Source organism: Alligator mississippiensis, chromosome 1, assembly GCF_030867095.1.
Source record: "Alligator mississippiensis isolate rAllMis1 chromosome 1, rAllMis1, whole genome shotgun sequence".
Taxonomy (NCBI): Eukaryota; Metazoa; Chordata; order Crocodylia; family Alligatoridae; genus Alligator; species Alligator mississippiensis.
In genome coordinates this window covers 36,607,259-36,625,545 of record NC_081824.1, presented here as the reverse complement: position 1 = coordinate 36,625,545, position 18,287 = coordinate 36,607,259, and the positions used below count along the sequence as shown (strand labels likewise).

The following is an 18,287-nucleotide window of genomic DNA, read 5'->3' as shown; positions in this document are numbered from 1 at the left end:
ATTGCCGCCCCAAAGTGATTATTAGAAACCCTGAAATAAGGGCTGCTAATATCAGTGCCATGCTTAATGAGCCTTGTTTATACACTTGGATCATTGCTTAAACTAAGAGCATAGTCTTTTCTTCAGTTCCAGAGTATACTGTTGTGAGAACTTAGGGACTTAAGACTGTCCTGTGACTTTCCTTTGTTGACACTGGAAAACAGTGGTTCCTACAGCAAAGCAAGCGAGCCCAAGAGGTCTATATCAGCTAAAGCTGCCAACATTCTCATGCATTGCATTTATTCATAAGGATATAAAAATTAAGTATGTAACTGTAAATACAGCTTTAAGAACTTTTAACTAAACCAACAAAATGCATGTAGTGTAACTGAGTAACTTTAATCTTTCTGTTATCCATTTGTCCTTACTATTTATTTTAAAAGGGTTCATAGCAAGAAGCATCTTTCTTTCTGCACTATACTCAGCTTATTACTTTTACATCAGAATATTAAAGTATTTTCTTGCATACCGCATGTCCCAAAATAAGAACCAAATCTTGTTGGGGGAAGGCAGAATGAAGGAGGGAAAAAAGAATTTTTCAGAGTCATGGCTGAATGAGGCCACAGTAAACCTGGACAGAGTCTATTCCTCAGCATTATTCACTCTGTCCTTGCAAACTCCACAGCTCAAGCTTTAACCCTGTTACAGCTGCTGCTGAATTGCTCACTGCTCAGCCAAAAGCTGCTGCCAATTTGGAAGTGGCTGCAATGGAGTTAAAGCTTGAACTGTGGAGTTTGCAAGGACAGAATGAGAGATTTGAGGAGCAGACTCCATCCCTCTTCCATACCACTGGGAAAAGGAAAGAGCAGAGTCCCCCAACAGCTGCCATAGTGACCAATGTTTCTATTCCAGTGTAGAAGTCAGCTTCCTCACTTGAAACACACACCCCAATTTTGGTTAGCTAATTTTTAGGGATAAAAAAGTGTGTAGTATGCAATATAGCATATGGCAGTAAATAACATTTGTGTGTACAAAAGCACTAGAAATATGCACAAAAGTACGAGCAGATGTTTATGCCCACAAAGAGACAAAATAATAATAATTCCTACTACTGTATTTATTCAAATATAACAAAGATTTTTCCTTCAGTTAGCATGAGGGAAAAAGCCCCTTGTCTTATAATTGCATACAAGGAAATCTTACTAAACACACTATTATTAAACTACTGCCAAAAGCAGCATGTGCTCAGCAATGGAAACCAACTATGAAGTTGATTAAACATAGCCAAAACTGAGCATGACTATAAAACACATGGATCAAGTCCAGAGCCCACATTTTGGGCAAATGTGTTGATGGGAACCTATCAGAAGAATAGGTTAGTGTAGGCCATCTGCAAAAAACATATGGTAGTACCCTTTAAGTGCAGTCTCCATCACCAGTAACTCTTTTCCAAGTCACCATGAGCCACAATATTACATACAATTCACCCAGAATCTGTCATCCACTCTCTCAGCCTGGCATGTATGATTAGTGTGGGCCTCCCTTCAAGGAGGAGAAGCTGCACAAGATTTCCCTGCACCTCATCTGAATATATGTTTTTGGAGCATCCCAGGACTTGAGACAAGAACACCTGGTTACAACATGAGTGGGCCCTAATTATCACATGGATCCTTGGGGGGGGCAGTATCTAGAATGTACACACATACTGAGCGGTGCTGAACTATGTGGTCACTGTAGCTTGAAACACTGTTGACTTAGTTGGGGGCGAGCTCAATGAACTATGTGGTAAATCATGAGCCTTTGGACTAATATCACACACAGTTTGTACTATATATAAGTAGACGCCTGGCTAGAACTCATAAAACCTCATTCTCAGGTTTACCACTGGCCTGTTGCTGGTGATCTAAGGGAAATCACTTCTTTCCCATGTGCTCCTGTTTCCCTCTTTAGAAAATCAGGATAATGGTTTTCAACTTTTTTGCTAGGTATTAGGAGATCTTGTTGTGAAAAGTGCCATATAAAAAACTGTATTTACTCAACTATAAAACATGACCCCTCCCCAATAATTAGATTCTATACCTGAAAAATTTATAAATGTGTCATAATTTTTCAGGTATAGAATCTAATTATTGGAGGGTTGTCTAGAATTTGTTTCCCTCCCACTGATACAGCAGGGAAAATAGGTCTGCAGGGGTCATCTACCCCCACAACTTCTTCCCCTGCCCCTTTACCACCTTACTTTCAGACCCTGAGCACATGGAAGTGAGGGACAAATCTGAAAACAATGACTTTGAAATAAACATGCATATAATAATTTAGTTCATCCAGAACTTATGCATTTTACCTTTTTTTTTTTTTAACACTGCTGTAAATTTAAACACAGGTACTCTGTAAACACTTTTAGGAAATTCCTTTTTACCTACTTATATTTGATACAAACTATGCATGACACTAGTCCAAAGCCAAAAGGCTCACGATTTACCATATAGTTCATCGGGCTGGGCCACAGCCGAATCAATAGTGTTTCAAACCATGATGACCACATTGTTCAGCACTGCTCAGTATGTGTGTGCACTTCAGATACCACCCCCCAAAGGATCCATGTGCAAATCTGCCCACCAGTCATGACTGGAACTGGGTGTTTTTGTGACAAGTCCTATGATCCTCCAAAAATGTACATGCAGATAAGTTACAGGGGAACCTTGTCCAGAGCTCCACCTCATGGAAGCAGACCCCACATCATGGAGGGTGGGGCCACACTAATCATATGAGGCAGGCTGCCAGAGGAGGTAATAGAAAGATGCTCAGTGAACTGTTTGGGACCTCATAATGTTTGCCAGACATCTAAGGCTGGTGAAGAAACAGGAATAATTGGAAATAAGAAAAGAAAGGCTCAGCTCACCTGTGAGAGTAAGGATGAATTTGAAATGTACTCAGTGTAGTGATTCACCATGACTTGAAAGAGTGTCAGCACTGAGGGGGACTAAGTACAATGGGCATTACCCAAAAAGATTACAATGCATCTTGTTCAGATGGGCTGGCTGCACTAACCTAGCTTTGTGGTAGGTTCCCATCAGTATGCCTGCCTAACATAGGCCATGTGTTTTATACTCATGCTCAACTTTGGTTGCACTTAATCAGTTTCATAGCTGGTTTCTATTAACTGCTTTTGGTAGCAGTTTGATGATCACCCATGTATTTAATAAGGTTTCCTTGCATGCAAATATAAAACATGGGGCTTTTTTCCCCATACTCATTGGGGAAAAAGACCTTATTTTATATTCAAGTAAATACAGTATTTGAAAGCACAGACTAGGTAATGTACATTTTATATCCAAGTTTAAGCGATGTTATTTTTCGTAGGAAAAAATAAATTCACTAACACATCTAGCCTTATTACCAGGGATCTGGGTTTTCCATTTCCCACAGAAAAAAAGAAAACCATGGATTCCCTGTTTTTAAATTGGGGAAAACTTGGATTTCCTTTTTTAGCAGAGAAATCTGCAGATTCTTCACTTTGGCAAAGAGCTTTTGCAGGCTGGAACAAGCCTGCAAGAGCTGATTGCAGAAAGGGCAGGAAATCCCCAGCCCTGCCCGGAAGGGATGGGAGAGGGGGAAGGGTAGTGCCTGAGCCTCTGAGTCAGCCAAGGCTGGGCTCAGGCTCAGACTTGCCCTTTGCCCCTGGATCCTAGAGGTAAGTGGGGCTTGGGGGCTGTGCGGTAGGGCTGGGGAAGGTGGCTGGGGCAGGCTGAGGGAGTGGGGGGTGCTGCCAGCCCCAGGTGGCACACTGCAACCAGATGCAGGGCCGGGGGGTGAGGGCAGGGGTGCCCCTCTGCAGGGGGCTTTGCGGGCAAGCAATGTGGGGCGCACATGCTGCCTGGCCAGCTGTCCAGGGGAGGGGGAAGGGAAGGCTTGCATGCAGCCGGCTGCACAGCTGGCTGGCTCTGCAGTGGTGGTGAGGGATGCTGGCTGGGGGGGCGAGGGGAGCTTTCACAAGGCGGCTGCTGCCACTTACCTCTGGGGCCGTGCCAGCGCAGATATCCGCTGCATACAAAACCTCCCCGCACCGCCACAAAGCCATGCCCAGAGCTGTGCGGGTAGCCGCAGGGTGGCAGCAGCAGTCTGGTGGCGGCTGGGCAGCACACAGCCATCCCCACCACCATCCTGTGCAGCACGGCGGCCACGGCTGCCACCACACTGCTGCTGCCACTGTGCAGCCGGCTGCACAGCTCTGATCATGGCTCCACAGCAGCAGCGGTGGCATGGGGAGGTTTTGTACGCTGCGGCTGTCACCGCTGGTACACAGCAGCTGCTGCCGCTTACCTTTGGGACTGTGCAAGTGGTGATGGCCACCTTGTATAAGCCCCATGCCCCCCCCTCCCCTCCCCCCCCCCCCCCCCCGTCTCCCAGCCACCCTCCCTCGCCGCTGGTGCAGAGCCGGCCACAGAGCTGCGCAGCCGCCTGCATGCAAGCCTCTCCCTCCCATGGGTAGCTGGCCAGGCGGCATGCATGCCCCACATCGCTTACAGTAAAGACCCCCGCAGAGGGGCACCCATGCCCTCACCCCCCGGCCCTGCACCTGGATGTGGTGTGCCACGTGGGGCCAGCAGCACCCCCCGCTCCCTCAGCCCCCAGCCACCTTCCCCAGCCCGCAAGCCCCACTTACCTCTAGGATCCAGGGGCGAAGGGCATGGCTCCGCAGTGGCAGCACTTGCCCGCCAAGCCCTGCCAAACCCCACAGTCAGCACGCAGCCGCCACCACCCTGCACCACTGCGGAGCCATGCAGCCAGTCGTGGGGCATAAGCAGCGGTGCAGTTGTGGCCGCTGCATGCAAGCCCCCTTTCCACCCCCCAGCCACACATGGTGGTTGCCACCACACTTCTGCTGCCGCGCCCTGTGACACTTGCCCACAAAGCCGCGGGTGGCCATGGGATGGTAGAGCAGGGTGCAGTGGCAGAGGTGCGGTGGTGCCCTCCGTGTGCAAACTTCCTGTCAGGCCAGCCAGTGCATGTGTGACCCGCAGAGTGTCACCCCTGCCGTCAGCCCCTGGCCCTGCTCCTGGGAGTGGGCACAGGGGTACACTCCCCTGCTTCTTGATCTGCCTCCCCAGCACCTTCCCTTCCCCCCACCCTGCCCCACCCCTTCCCCCCACACACACTTACCTGCTGGGGTGGGTGTCAGTGTCTGTGTGTGCCTCTGTGTCTGCATGTCTGTGCCTGCATGTCTGTGTCTGGTAGGCTGTTGTGAGGGGCATCAGGAGAGGGCTGTTTAGGCTGGGGCGGGGGGGGGGGGGAGGGTGGGGCACCAGCAGCTCTTTGGGGGCCTTTAATTTTTATCATGGACTTTGGGTTTTTAATCAGAGAATTTGCAATTTTTAATAAGAGAAAACCAGGATCCCTGCTTATTACACATCAGGGTGGAGTGAACAAAAGCTAACCATAACACCATAAAGGACTGGAAAGAGGTTTTTGTTTAACGGTTTCAACAACTAATAAGTGAAATAGGTCACACATATAATACATACAAATAATTTTCTAAAAGAGATCATGAGTTAAGACTGCAAGTAACAAAGGTATCAGTTAGTAATTAAAAATATGTGTTTCATGCTTGTGTATGGAAGATCTACTATAGAGAGTTAAACTTGCCAAAAAATTATGGAAGAAAGAATGGAAGAAACTTGATGCAGCAAAGAATACTCCCAAAGTTCATATAATAAATATTATAAAATGTGGGCTCTGGACTTGATCCAATGTCTATTAGTCAACAGAAGCCTTTCCCCTGACTTCCTGTGTTGGTTCAGGCCCTCAGTGTCATCATCCCACTTACACCAGTGAAAATACACCTACAACTGTGTTAATTAGTTTTTCAGACAAGTGGATCCCATACCAGCCAGCGATGCAGCAGTTTGAGCTGAACAGAAAGAACAACTACATACCTGCAAGGGGTGTATACAAAGATCCTGAAGTCACTAAAGAATAGCATGTTAATCATTAAAATAAGAGCTTGTAATGAAAAATACTTATTTGAAAACTAATGAATTTCATACTTCTCTTCCTGATGGTGGTCCTCTTGGTCGCTAAGTTCATCATCATCTACCAGGTGTCCAAAGGGTTCGGAAGAAATTGATACCATGTTAGACAATATGACTCTGCTATCACTGCTGCCAGTAAGGACTAACTGATCATGAGAGTGATTGTAGCGGACATTCCATACCCTAAAATAAAAAGTAATATTACAAGAGGCTCCTCTATACAGGCAGTAAATATGTATGCTGAACTATTTAAATTACTTTGAGTTGAAGTTAGAATGAAAATCATTTCAATGTAAATATGGAAAAAATTCCTTGAGTTTTATCTAATTTGTTAATTATGGGTAGAACAGATACCCTTCATTCTACAGATTATTTTTTGCTATTTTATTTAGATTTTATGCTCCCAACTTTTTTGATTTGCTAAGGGCATACCTTTTACATTGAACAAATGTGTATGGGGATGAGGAATAGAGGGAAATGTGGAGGGGAGGAAGACTCAACTCTGAAATAATTCCTCCAGAATAAATGTTTGCTTATCCTTCTGTGTGTCAAGGATATTTTAACATTTCTAAATATTAAAAAAATTCCCCAAAACAACATATGAATTAAAAATAACCTGTTAGTTTAAGGAAAACGTCTCAACATTCTCACAGTGAAAAGTTAAAATAGATCCTAAAAAAAAAGGAAGATTAGGTTTCTCCCTAGTTTTTACATTCCGTATATCAAGTTAATACCAAATGTCTTGTGATCTTTCTTGTGTTCTACTATTCTTGTTTTAATCTTCTCAAAAAATGAAAATGTTGCTTCTATTAATTCTCATATTCACACCACTGTCAACCTGGCTTCAGGATCCAGATTTATTTTGCAAGAGATTCTGCAAGCTGTATCCCACAACATATGAATGGCTTGGCTTTCCCAATTTATAGAAGGGTGCTTTCAAAATGGACCGATTAATCCCTTCAAAAAACCTATAGATCAGATTTCACTTTGCTTCCATCCTTTCTGAACGGGCACTGGGCCAGATCAAATTAAAGTAGCTTGGGAAGTCCTGGTTCAGGTCAAGAGAGAACGTTCCCTCAAAAGGCAAAATGACCAAAAACGACCTCTACCCTTTTGCATGTACAAGCTTAAAGGATGAGGAGTATGGTGGGGTGGGGTAGCAACATGTAACTGCTACACAACATTGCTATGGAAAGAATAGGGAGGATGCTGTAACTTTAAGACTGTTTGTGCTAGGAGCTGTAGTTCAACCCAGAATTAGAAAGGGACAAAGGTGAACACTCTTCCTCTGTTTTCAAGTTCTGTGCTGTGCACTGTCTCCCATCTTTGAGATGGCATTGTCAATATCTTGCTAGGAACTAGATTAACATTCCCCCACTCTTAATTTACAAGACACACAAATAACATCCACATGTTAAATCCCACTCCTCCATGCAGAAAAAATATTATTCACAACAGCATAAACATAGCTAGCTAGCATTGTTTCTAAACAGTAAAATAATTAGCTGAATAAATTACATAAACCATCCACCCACAAAACATCATGCAGATAATTCACCCTACCAGTGGGAATGCTCCTCTAGTGTCTTCACTGGCTCATTGATGTTCCTAGTGTCCCAGAATTTCACCTTGCAGTCATCGCCACAACTAGCCAGGTAGTACTGTTTATTGGGATTAAAATCTAGGTCCCGTACCAGCTGTCCATGTGCATTTTCTATGCAATATATCTGTCTGCAAAACGCATATTAAAAATTAAATGAACTATAAAAGCTAACTGTACTCTGCTGACAAAAATCTGTTTCCCTAGTAACCTATTTAATCCCTTTAGTACCAATAGACTTAGAGTTTCCATTGCATAGTAGGGAAACCAAAGCTGGTAACAACAGTGACATATAGGTTTCCCTAACTTGTTTCAAAGCTTTACTCTTCACTTATTTGTATTAGCATCATCTGGGGCTAAAAGCAGGCATTAGAACTGAGATATTTCTAGGCCAACTCTCTATCAACCAATTTCCTTTCTGCAGCAATTTTTACTAATAAACCATGCTATTTTCTGATTAAGATCCCTTCACTCCAAAGTAGTTACGTTAATCACCTATGTAGGATATTACTTTTTCCTGCATGGAAATTTTACCTAATTTGCAGTGCAAGGGAGGTAGCTTTTTGTTTTGTTCTTTAACCTCCTGTTTCCTTATTGTTAAATGCATTTTCCTGAGCTCTGGCACTTATAGTTCGTTTAAAATGTGGCCCTTTAAACTACTCAGCACTGCTCATACATAGCCAACTGAATGACTTCTGAATGTGTGCAGTACCAGACTCTCTCATTCCTTACTTGAAGCATGCATGCCACATCACTCTGATCTAGCAAGTGTCTACAGAAACCTGATTTCCTATATTTCCAGGTCACTTAACCCCCTCCCTCAGCTCTGCCACATACCTCTACCAGTTCCCTTACCCATTCTTGACTGACATCAAACAAAAGCTTTTCTCTAGATTACATACTAATAAACCCCTGTTAGACTTAGCCAGGAATTTATTCGATGAAATATTTTTTCATTAGAAAATGCCAAATTTGCCAAAACCAACTTTTGGCTTCTCTGGTTTTAACCTAGAGTCTAAAAGTGAATGATTGAGCAGTAAATAATTATTTATACTGCACTAGAAAAGCTCCAACAAGAGACTGAGGGCTTTGGCACAGGTTACCTGTATAATTTCAGAAATATGTGGAATGTTACGATGTCATAAAATTATGGTGTTTTTAAAACAGGTGAAGGCTTCATGTTGTTTCAGACAAGCACAATGGACTTGCCACTGTGGCTAGGGACAGACATTCAAAAAGCCTGATCTTGAATTGATTCATTCGTTGCAGGTTAGTCTAATCTGACTAGATTGAATCAGGTTGCAACTGCACAAACATTTCCTCTGGACTGCAGAAATGCAGGCACATGCCTGCAGTGGCTCAGACTAGAAGCTGGGGGGTGCTAGAGCAGCCCTCCCTTCCATTCCACACTGCTAAGCTGACAGGGCGCATGGCCAGGCCCTGGCAGGACGTTATGATTACGGAGGGGTTTAAACCCCCACCATGGCCCACACAGTCCCCAGCCTGAGGGGGAGGGAGAAGCAGTCCTCACCAGGCTTTCCTGGGCTCACTAGTTAAGGTGTGGGAGTGTTACCAGATCCTGGCCCCCAGCTAGCACTCTGAGGCAAAGGGGTGTGTGTGCATCTGCTGATGTTATTGTACTATTCAGTCTCCCTCTCTCTGCTTCTTCATATTATCTGCAGCAATCTGACAGCCCTCACAAATCCCAGGCATTGCAAAACAGGTCATTTCTCATACCTCTCTCTGTCCCCTCTTGAACACTGACAGATTGCAGCCTTTGAAGCAAGCAAGCCAGCAGGCAGCTCATCAGTCCATCAAGAAAACAAAGCCTGTCTCATTAGTTTAAGCTCTTCTTAAACAGCTTTTTCCAAGGAAGGAACAGAGGCACATTACCAGCTAACCTGCTGATTAGTTCCAAAAAAGCCCTAAGTGGACACTGTCCTGTCTGCCTTGGTTCCAGTGAAATTGGAGAGACACACACAGACCCCTCTCAACACTAGCTAGCATGGGGGTTGGGATCCATGCAGCTGGAGTCCCTGCTATGGGAGAGGGGGGTATCCCTGCTTGAACAGCAAGCAGCAGAGGGTGGGGCAGGGGAAAGCCAGGCAGATGCTGCTGTTTCCCAGCTAGGATGCAGAGGGGCTGGGACTAGCCCTGCTCTCTGGAGCAGACAGCCCAGCTTAGTCCAGGACTGAAAAGCATGCTGGGATGCTGGGGGACTCTAATTTAACTTAAATCAGGAAGGAGTCTGGGACAGATGTTCCATAAACTGGTTTGACCCAAATCAGTTCAGTCCAATACTACAATTAACTAGATTAATTTTAAAACAGTCTTGACCATTTTGAAACTGATTTACATGCACTTATGTTCTGTTATGGGTTTAAATCAGTTTCTGATCACTTAAACCGGTTTATGTGCAATTTCTGTCCCTAGCCTAGGTGGTTTGTAAGCAGGGAAGTGAACAGGTGCCAGGACTCTATCCCTCTCTTGTGGTAGGAGAGGAGAGGGGCACATTACATGTAGCTTGGAGGCAGAGAAACTAGCATGGGGTCTTCTTTCCCGCTGTATCCAGCAAGACTCCAGCCAGAGCAGAGGGTGGGAGGGGATAAATCTTGAAGAACTGTTTGAAGTGAGGCAGGGAGGGGGTGGAGAGGGGAAATAAACAGAAAGGGGCGGGGGGGGAGGAAAAATAAAGGACTAAAATTTTATATGCATTTCTTAACGGGGATTGGGTTTGAGGGAGGAGTCAAGTTAGGAGCTACCAGGGTTCATGCTGGCTGGGAGTGGGGAAGCTGTTCTGGCCCAGGTGGCGAGACCCTGGGAACAAAATATCATGCCCAGAGCCAAGGTCTCACAGGTGTTAAAGCCACTCTCAGTGCTCAGCAGCAGCATCTATTTCAGCCCAAGCACAGAGCCTGGGGGAAGCTGCTTCTTCCTCTATGCTAGGGTTGAATCAGATGCGGCTGCTCTGCACTTAGGGCACTGGCCAGAGGATGGAGCCCAGAAGAATCAGGCTCCTTGGGGCTTTCTGCTGAGGTTGAAATTGAGCTTCCCACAAACCATGTAGCTGGAAAAAACAGGCTTCCTGGCTCCACGATGTGTCTGCAGTTAGGCTCAGAGAAGTTGCTCTCAGCCAGGAGTGGGAGGGTGGAGGGAGTGAGGGCAGGAACCAGTACAGTAGAAAGGGGTAGAGTGGCTGGGAGCTGTACATGGACAAATGAAAGCATTTTACCTCCCCTGACCATTCAAACAACGTCCTAAAATAGCAGGGGTAAAATATTTCCAAGATAAACCTCTTTTTGAGTGGCTTATCTTTAAAACGTTTAGAGGGTACTTGTGGCAGTTTAAAATCCCTTAACTAATGACTGCTCTCATTTTAAGTGCCTTTATGGTGTTTTTAAAGTAACTTGTGCCACAGCCTGGAGTCTCCTCAGAATAACCGAGCCTGAACTGATGTAAATGGTGAAAAAGGAGAAACTGAAGTACCATGGAAACATTCTAGGAACAAAAGGGGATAGACCAGAAAAGGCTATAATAGATAGTTACATGCCAGGGAAGAGAAAGAGGGAATGGCCAAGGAAGAGGTGGTATTAAGACATGGAATAATGGACTAGATTACATATATAGGGAGTAGACAAGGCTGACAACAGACAGAACCAAGTGGAGAGCATTTGTGCGTAGTGTTGCTAACCCTCTTGGCAATGATGGCACTTGATTGATTGATTGATTAGGCACTCACCAGGGATATAGACTACTCAGGTTAAAGCCCCTTCTCTGAATCTGGCAAATCAAGGATTTAAACCCAAATCTCACACATACCAGGTAAGTAGGGTGACCACCCTATCCCTAATTGGGCAGGACAGTCCCAGAATGGAATCAAGTCCCGGTCCTGGGCTGCACAACTCCGGGACAGCATTTATCCCAGCTTCGCTGCATTGTGCAGGGATCTGGGTTTCCCCGTGCAGACTGGCAGCATTCCAGCCTACAAGGGGCTGCTGGGAGTGGAACACAGGGGCCATCATGTGCATCTGCGCACCTGCACATGCACGTGGCCAGGAAAGAGCCTGGCAGCCTGGAGAGCAGTACCCTACAGGTAAGTCTATGGGGGGTGAAGGGGGAATGGGAGGGGCACAGTAAGGGAAGGAGTGGGGTAGGGGCTGAGGGTGATGGCCAGCCAGGGCAGTGCATGGGGCCCCAGGACTGGGGTAGGGAGTGGGACAGAGCCATGGGTGGTTCATCCAGGAGGTATGGGGAACAGCAGCTCTCCACTGGTGCGTGTTCGCCCCTGGGGTGAAGGCATGTGCCCCCTGAGATCTGTGCACAGGGTGGAAGCAAGGATGCAGGCTGCCTGCTGTAGCCCTGGGGTTCCTCGCCCTGCTGCCCTTTCCCCAGGAGCCCCACAATGCCATAGCGACACACACCCTGCCCATCTGGCAGCAGCTGGAGCAGTGACAGAATGCAGTTGTGCTTCCCATTGCTGCCGGGCAGACATGGACATGCAGCTGGCATAGGGATCCCAGGGATGGGCAGCAGGACAGGGAGTCCTGAGCCTGCAGTGGGCAGCATGCATTTGCCCTTGCCCCTACCCCATGTGGCTCTGGTCTAGCCAAGCTGACGATGTGACAACGGGGGAAGCGGGGAAAAGGGGGGTAGCAAGGCAGGCATGTGTCCTACCTTCCAATTTGGAAAAGGTGGTCACCCTACAGGTAAGTGCCTTAATTACTGGTCTATTGGCTACTTTGGGGTCTTGGTGTGTGTCAGCATTTTCTTGAAAAATGGGAGAAGCTTTCTATTTCATCCAGAGGCAGAACAGGAGTATTTTTGAAATCTCAAAATTTTTTCCATTCTAAGCTCTCCTATCTTCCTTTGTTCCATTCTGCTCAGCAACTTAGCAGTTTTTTTTCAAGAATGTCAGGATTTCATACAAAATCTCAGTCTCATTGTCTTTATGCATCACCATTTTTACTCCCTCTCTTTCTGATGTTTCTCTCTTTCTATTGACTTCTAGTTTACTACTGATTCCCTGATCCTTCTTCTTTCCAAATATGACTTCTCATTCCCTCTCCTATTTGATTCCATGTCTTCTGAGCATGTCAGGAATCCTTAAAACACTTTTCCTTGACTGCACATGTTTTAAAGTTTGGCTCCATCTTCTTCCTTCCACTGTCTTCCTGTTTCTACCTTCTCAGCTTTATAAACTGGTCTCATTAAGGTTCCTAAGAATCTCTTTGTGGCTTAGCTCTAAGGGCCTTTTTTTTTTTTTCCCTATTTTGATTTTTCCGCCACTTTCAGTAATATCCTCTATTCACCCTAGGGCTGTAGACCTGTACTCTAATGCTTCTAGTTTAGCCACTTCTTTTTTATTTCTTCCTCCACTTCTTGCTCTATTGGTGTCTCAAGATTCAGTTCTTGGGTCCCTGCTCCTAATCCTTTCCTCCTTAATTATTGTTGAGTTGATCTACTTCCATAGCTGTAACTTCTACCTCTGTACTGACCTAATATGAGCAAGCTGACTGTTAAAAACCTGCCTGCTTTCACCAAACCAGTTATGCAGCTCTGCTCCCGAGTCCAAAAGCTTCACATGTCTATGGAGTCCCCTGCACAATTTGATATCTTAAATGGACATGAAACCTAGCGTGCAGTTCAGTCCCCTACGCTCAGCAGGATAGATGTGTCTGATGCACCTTGTGGAAATCTAAGAGCTGTGGTTAACTAGGATTTGAGCAATTGATTCAACAATACTAGACACCAACTGTACCACAAGCAGTCAGTGTGCATCATTTTCATACACAGGTAAAACATGAATAGGTCATACAGCCAGCTCTGCTCATTCACTTTATCATTCAGACACATATCTTTTTAGATATATTATAGTACAGTTTTAGCTCAAGCACAAACAATTCATTGGCTAAAGCCCAACGCACTTCAAACTAATCTGAGTGGTGGTGAGTTGATTTGTAAACCATTATGTTGCATTTCCTTGCAACCACTATTTGTTAACACCTTAAATATCTGTTTGGCATGTATTAAGGTAACTCATTAAATGCCCTGCTTAGAAACATTTTCCAGTAGATTAACTGCCAACAATGGACCTAGGATTTTGGAAAAGAGGGTGCAGTCAGGATTGGGCCCTTAGGTTCTGAGACTGGCAGGAGGTAACAGGTGTTGCTGGCTCCCTGCCCAGCTCAGGAACAGGGCAGGGAGGATCCTCCCAGCTCTAGGAGGATTGGGCTAATTTGGCAAGGGCTGCTAACTGCCCGCCCAGCTCAGGAAGAGGAACAGAGCAGCTCAGCTCCAGCAGGATCAGGTCCTTGGCTTTCACTGACAGCAGGAGTGGAGGAGGAATTGAAGAGGAATTAAATACCAACCCCCCACCCTCCATTAGATCTAACCTTGGTTACTACATGAAACTTGAAATCACTGGGCACGTCCATGAGCATGCACATGCAGGAGTGCACGTTCCCTGAGGGATAAATAGCAAGGGCACATATTTGTGCCACTGCTATTTGTTCCTGGAGGACGCCCATGCACACGCACTCTTACGTGTGGCAAATTTCCCCATGTGTGGTAGGGGAGGGTGGGGCCAGCACCTGAGCTGGCTCCAACAGCCTTACCTGGGGTGCTGGGGTAGCAATAGCATCAAGCCAGCCGCTTGGAGCCTGGTCAGCCAGATTCCACTTCTGGCAGCACATGCTGTAGCCACATGTGCCACACTACTGTATTTGACTCCAGGATCAAAACTGGCTTGCAGCACCAGAAGCCACACATGCACGCTCATGGGATGTGCCCACTATGTGCACATAAAGCATCCTACTCACATACTTTCCTTCTTAAAAACATAAGCCAAGTCTACTTCCAAGACATGTAAGTGAGACTTATTCAGCTTGTAGGCTCCCAAATCACTGAACTCAAACTTATTCCACTCCCATCAGCAGCCACAAAAACTCTAAGATGTCTAGATTAATTATGCATCTCCATTCAGGTCTCCAGTGGAAAGACAATTAAGTGACTGAACTTGGCCAATTTTGCATGCTCAGAAGTGATACAGAATGGTCCTCTAGATGTTTACCTCTATCTAAGCTCCATTTCAAACCCATCCCATTGGAGAGCTACAAAAAACCCATACAAATTCCCAATTATTTTGAGAAAAGTTATGCTAACCAACTGACTGATATTGAGATCATACATGCAGTTCAGTAGAACAGGATGTCTCCTCCTATTTGGTAAATAGCCTTGTGAATAGGACATTTCCCAAGGAAGTGGGAGACCTGGGTTCTAAGCATCACTAAGTCAGACAGGAGGTTGCCCCTCTAGCTCAGGGAGGTGGGTACCCTCTTGCAAGGGATAGATGGAGAGCCTTGTGTTCTGGCCCACACTGCAATGAGGCTTAAGCATTTTGTGCCAAATAATGATTTAGTAAGCTCCATAAACACCATAGGGAACAGAAGCTATAGCCTCTTTGCCCCAGGAAATGTCTACTTTTTTAAGGTAGAGTCAGACTCCCTCTGGCATGATCTCCTTATGACCTCACAACTTGTACTGCATTCCATCAAGTGGTTCTTCTTCAACAGGAAGGATGGGGAGTGCTCTCAGGCTGTCCAGCCAATATCCTGCTAGCTCAGACACTCTCCCTGGAAGCGAGAGATGTGGGATCGACCCTCTCTGGTTGAGTGGGACCTAACACACAGATCCTTCACTTCCTGGACAAGTGCCAAAACCACTAAACTATTGAGCAAAAAGTGAGTGGATCTTCTTCTTCCCCACCCCACTCTGCTCCCTAGCCCAATGAAGTCAATGCTACTGCTTTTCAGTTAGGTACACTGATCTAGGCAGACCTCTCATCCTTTTGGGATCTAGCTCAGTCCAAGGAGTCTCCCTTCTGAGGGAGCTAGATCCTGATATGATTGGGTGCTGAGGTAGCTCTCCCCTTTTCCCAATGTGCCAAACAGAACAGGATCACTTTGGGAGATACACATCACAGAATCAAACTGTTTGAAGTTAAATCGTGTCACCCAGTCTAACTCACTATGAAGATGCAGAATGTGCTATTTCTAAATCATTCCAGATGAGTGACTCTCAACCAAGGTGCTGCAAGATCCTTTATAGGATGCCATGGTACCCAGTCTCTATGAGACGTAAGAGTGGCTCCTGCACATACAGGACACACCTTGTACCTGCCCCAACTTTCTGGCAGCACCCCACATGGCCCTCTCCCACCAGCTGTGGTTGCATGGAAGGAGACAGAGAACAAGCTAAACTGAAAAGTACAGCTCCTGCCCACCCCATAGCCCCTGTGCTGTGCTGTTCCCATGGTAAGAACAGGGGTCTGAGCTTTTTCAGCCAGGCCCTTTCTCTAGCTCCTCGCATGCTCCCAGAACTGATGGGAAGGGTCACAGGGAATGGTTTGGCATTCAAGTCCCCAGAGAAACAGTAGTAGCAATAGGGGCTGTGTTGGGTATCTTCTTAGGTACAGACTGGTGGCAGGGAGTGGACAAACTGAGGAGAGAGTAGGGCACAGAAGGCTTCTGCTCCTGCCACCCTTGCCTGGCACCAGTCTGTACCAGCAGATATTGTCTTCTGCAGGGACAGCTGCCTCCTTCAGGGATCTAATAACCCTCCCCCACGCTCTCCAATCTGCCCTGCCACTGCAACCACTATGCACTACCTTCTACTCAGCTCTCAGGGGCACCCCTGCCTACTGCTGTCTGCCCTGCCACCCCATGAAACCCTTTTAAGGGTGCCACAGGGTGCAAGAAGTTAAGCACTGTATGAAATAAATTAGCATTTAGAATTAGCCACTACATTCCAAAAAGTTACCAAGTACTGCCTTGAGTTTTAAAAGGCTGAAAACCACTGTTCAAACCAATATCGCTCTAGCTCAAGGGCAGATAAAACACAGCCCACAGGCCAAATCTGGTCTGCCAACTGCTTGTATTTGGCCTGTGGGTGGGCAGCCACAAAATTCACAGGACCCAGCCCACAGATAGCTGGTGGCTCCAGCTGCTACATGGTGCTGGGAGGGTGGGGCTGTTTCTGCTGCACAGCGGTGGGGCGGAAGGAGGCAGGCGGGACAGCTTCTACCCAGCACTGATGCATCAGAATCAGCTGTGGAGCTGGGCAGATGCCCCAATTCCCATCTGGAACCTGCTAGCTGTATCCACCGCTGATGCCGGCACATAACTGGCAGGTGCTGGCATAAGCTGTAGGCATGGCCAGCAGGTTCTGGGCAGGGTGGGGATTGGGATGTGCTGCAGGTCTAGGTGGGGTGGGGATGGAGGGTGGGAGTGAGGGGGGACAAAGAGTGAGACAGCAAGTGCAAGAGAAGCTCTCAAGAGCACACCAAAACTCATTAAGTGGCCCTCCACCCAAATAACTGCCATCCCTGCTCCAGCTTCTTGAAAAATTTCAGTGACGATTCCAGTCAGCTTGTTCCATTGTACTGTGGTTATGGGTTTTTTTCCCTGAGATTTAATCACTGCTTTGTGCCTTGCCATTCGGTGGCAAAGGAGCACGATATTTTTCCCTCTTCTTATGGCATCCTTTCAAATATCATATCTTCTTTTAAATTTCCTTTTCTACAGACTAAACATATATAATTCCCCCCACTTTTCCCTCTATAGTTTACATTCCAACCACTTTATCACCTTTGTTGTTCACCTCTGGATTCTCTCCAGTTTCTCTACATCCTTTCTTAAATATAAAGCCCAGGAGTGCATACAATATTCTAGCTGAAGCTTAATGTGGTGAAATAAGATTGGCTTCTTGGGTGCACCATCCTGGGAAACGGGGCACATTCCTGAGAAGAAATGCACAGTTTGGGGTCTAGTGACGATGACAACTTAAATGTCTTAGAGATCAAATAAGACCTGCGCCATAGGCTTTGCATTCAAAATGTGTACATAACATGCTAAAATGGAAGCATCACATAAAACAAGAGAGGAACTTAAAAACTCTTTTATTTTGTCCTTTAGCATGCCTCCTGCATACTTTATTAAAGACAGTATTTAATGGAAATATGAAGTTAGATTGTTACATGTCCTCCTACAGAATGAACAATTGGTGTGGCAAACCAGATGTTCCAAGTACAAGAAGAAATGGCTTTCAGTAATTATATATGTATTTTTAGCTTTCATTTATGAAATTAAAAAAGCCTTTTTGGCAGAAAACTACATGATTGGAAAACATGTGGATTTATTGCTACACTCCAGAGCTTGTAGGAGTTAAGAACTAGATTTAAAGTCATCCCCCTTAAAGGCAACAGAAGTTATTGCAACACATCCGTCTTCTCAGTTTAGTGATAAATTACTGTGTGCTAAGGGGATAAAGTGTATCTTAAAAAAGCTTGCATGGGTTTCTGTAGTCATAGCAACAGATGTGCACAACATCACTCCTTCGCTTATCAAAATCACAATCTAGCAGGAAAGAAGTCCCTTATTTGGTATATTTGAAAGGTTTTATTTGTCTTTGGTCATACTTTTGTTTTTAATAAATCCAGGATTATGTAAAACTAGCATGTTAGAATCTTAGATACTATCATTATTAAAATCATAAAAATATAACTTTAGCTTATATCTAAAGATTTAAATCACCTTTAAATAATGCAGTAAGGAAGCAACCATTAGTTCAGGCAGTTTGATTTAAATACTGATTTTCAAGTTTAATTACAGAGCAGTTCA

General features: G+C 45.5%; 1 protein-coding gene across 6 annotated transcripts in view; it reads right to left on the bottom strand.

Annotated features, from left to right (window-relative positions):
• Positions 1–18,287, bottom strand: part of EIPR1 (EARP complex and GARP complex interacting protein 1) — a 208,321-nt gene that overhangs the window by 17,859 nt on the left and 172,175 nt on the right. For 4 of the 6 annotated variants that reach the window (XM_019492701.2, XM_006265517.4, XM_019492702.2 and 1 more), the window contains 2 exons: positions 7,575–7,742; positions 6,027–6,194 (listed from right to left, as the gene is read on the bottom strand). In XM_019492701.2, the coding sequence (XP_019348246.1) occupies positions 6,027–6,194; positions 7,575–7,742 (336 nt within the window). Of the gene's footprint in view, positions 1–5,830; positions 5,949–6,026; positions 6,195–7,574; positions 7,743–18,287 lie in introns of those variants that run through there. The other 2 variants (XM_059729926.1, XM_059729931.1) reach the window with 2 other exon arrangements.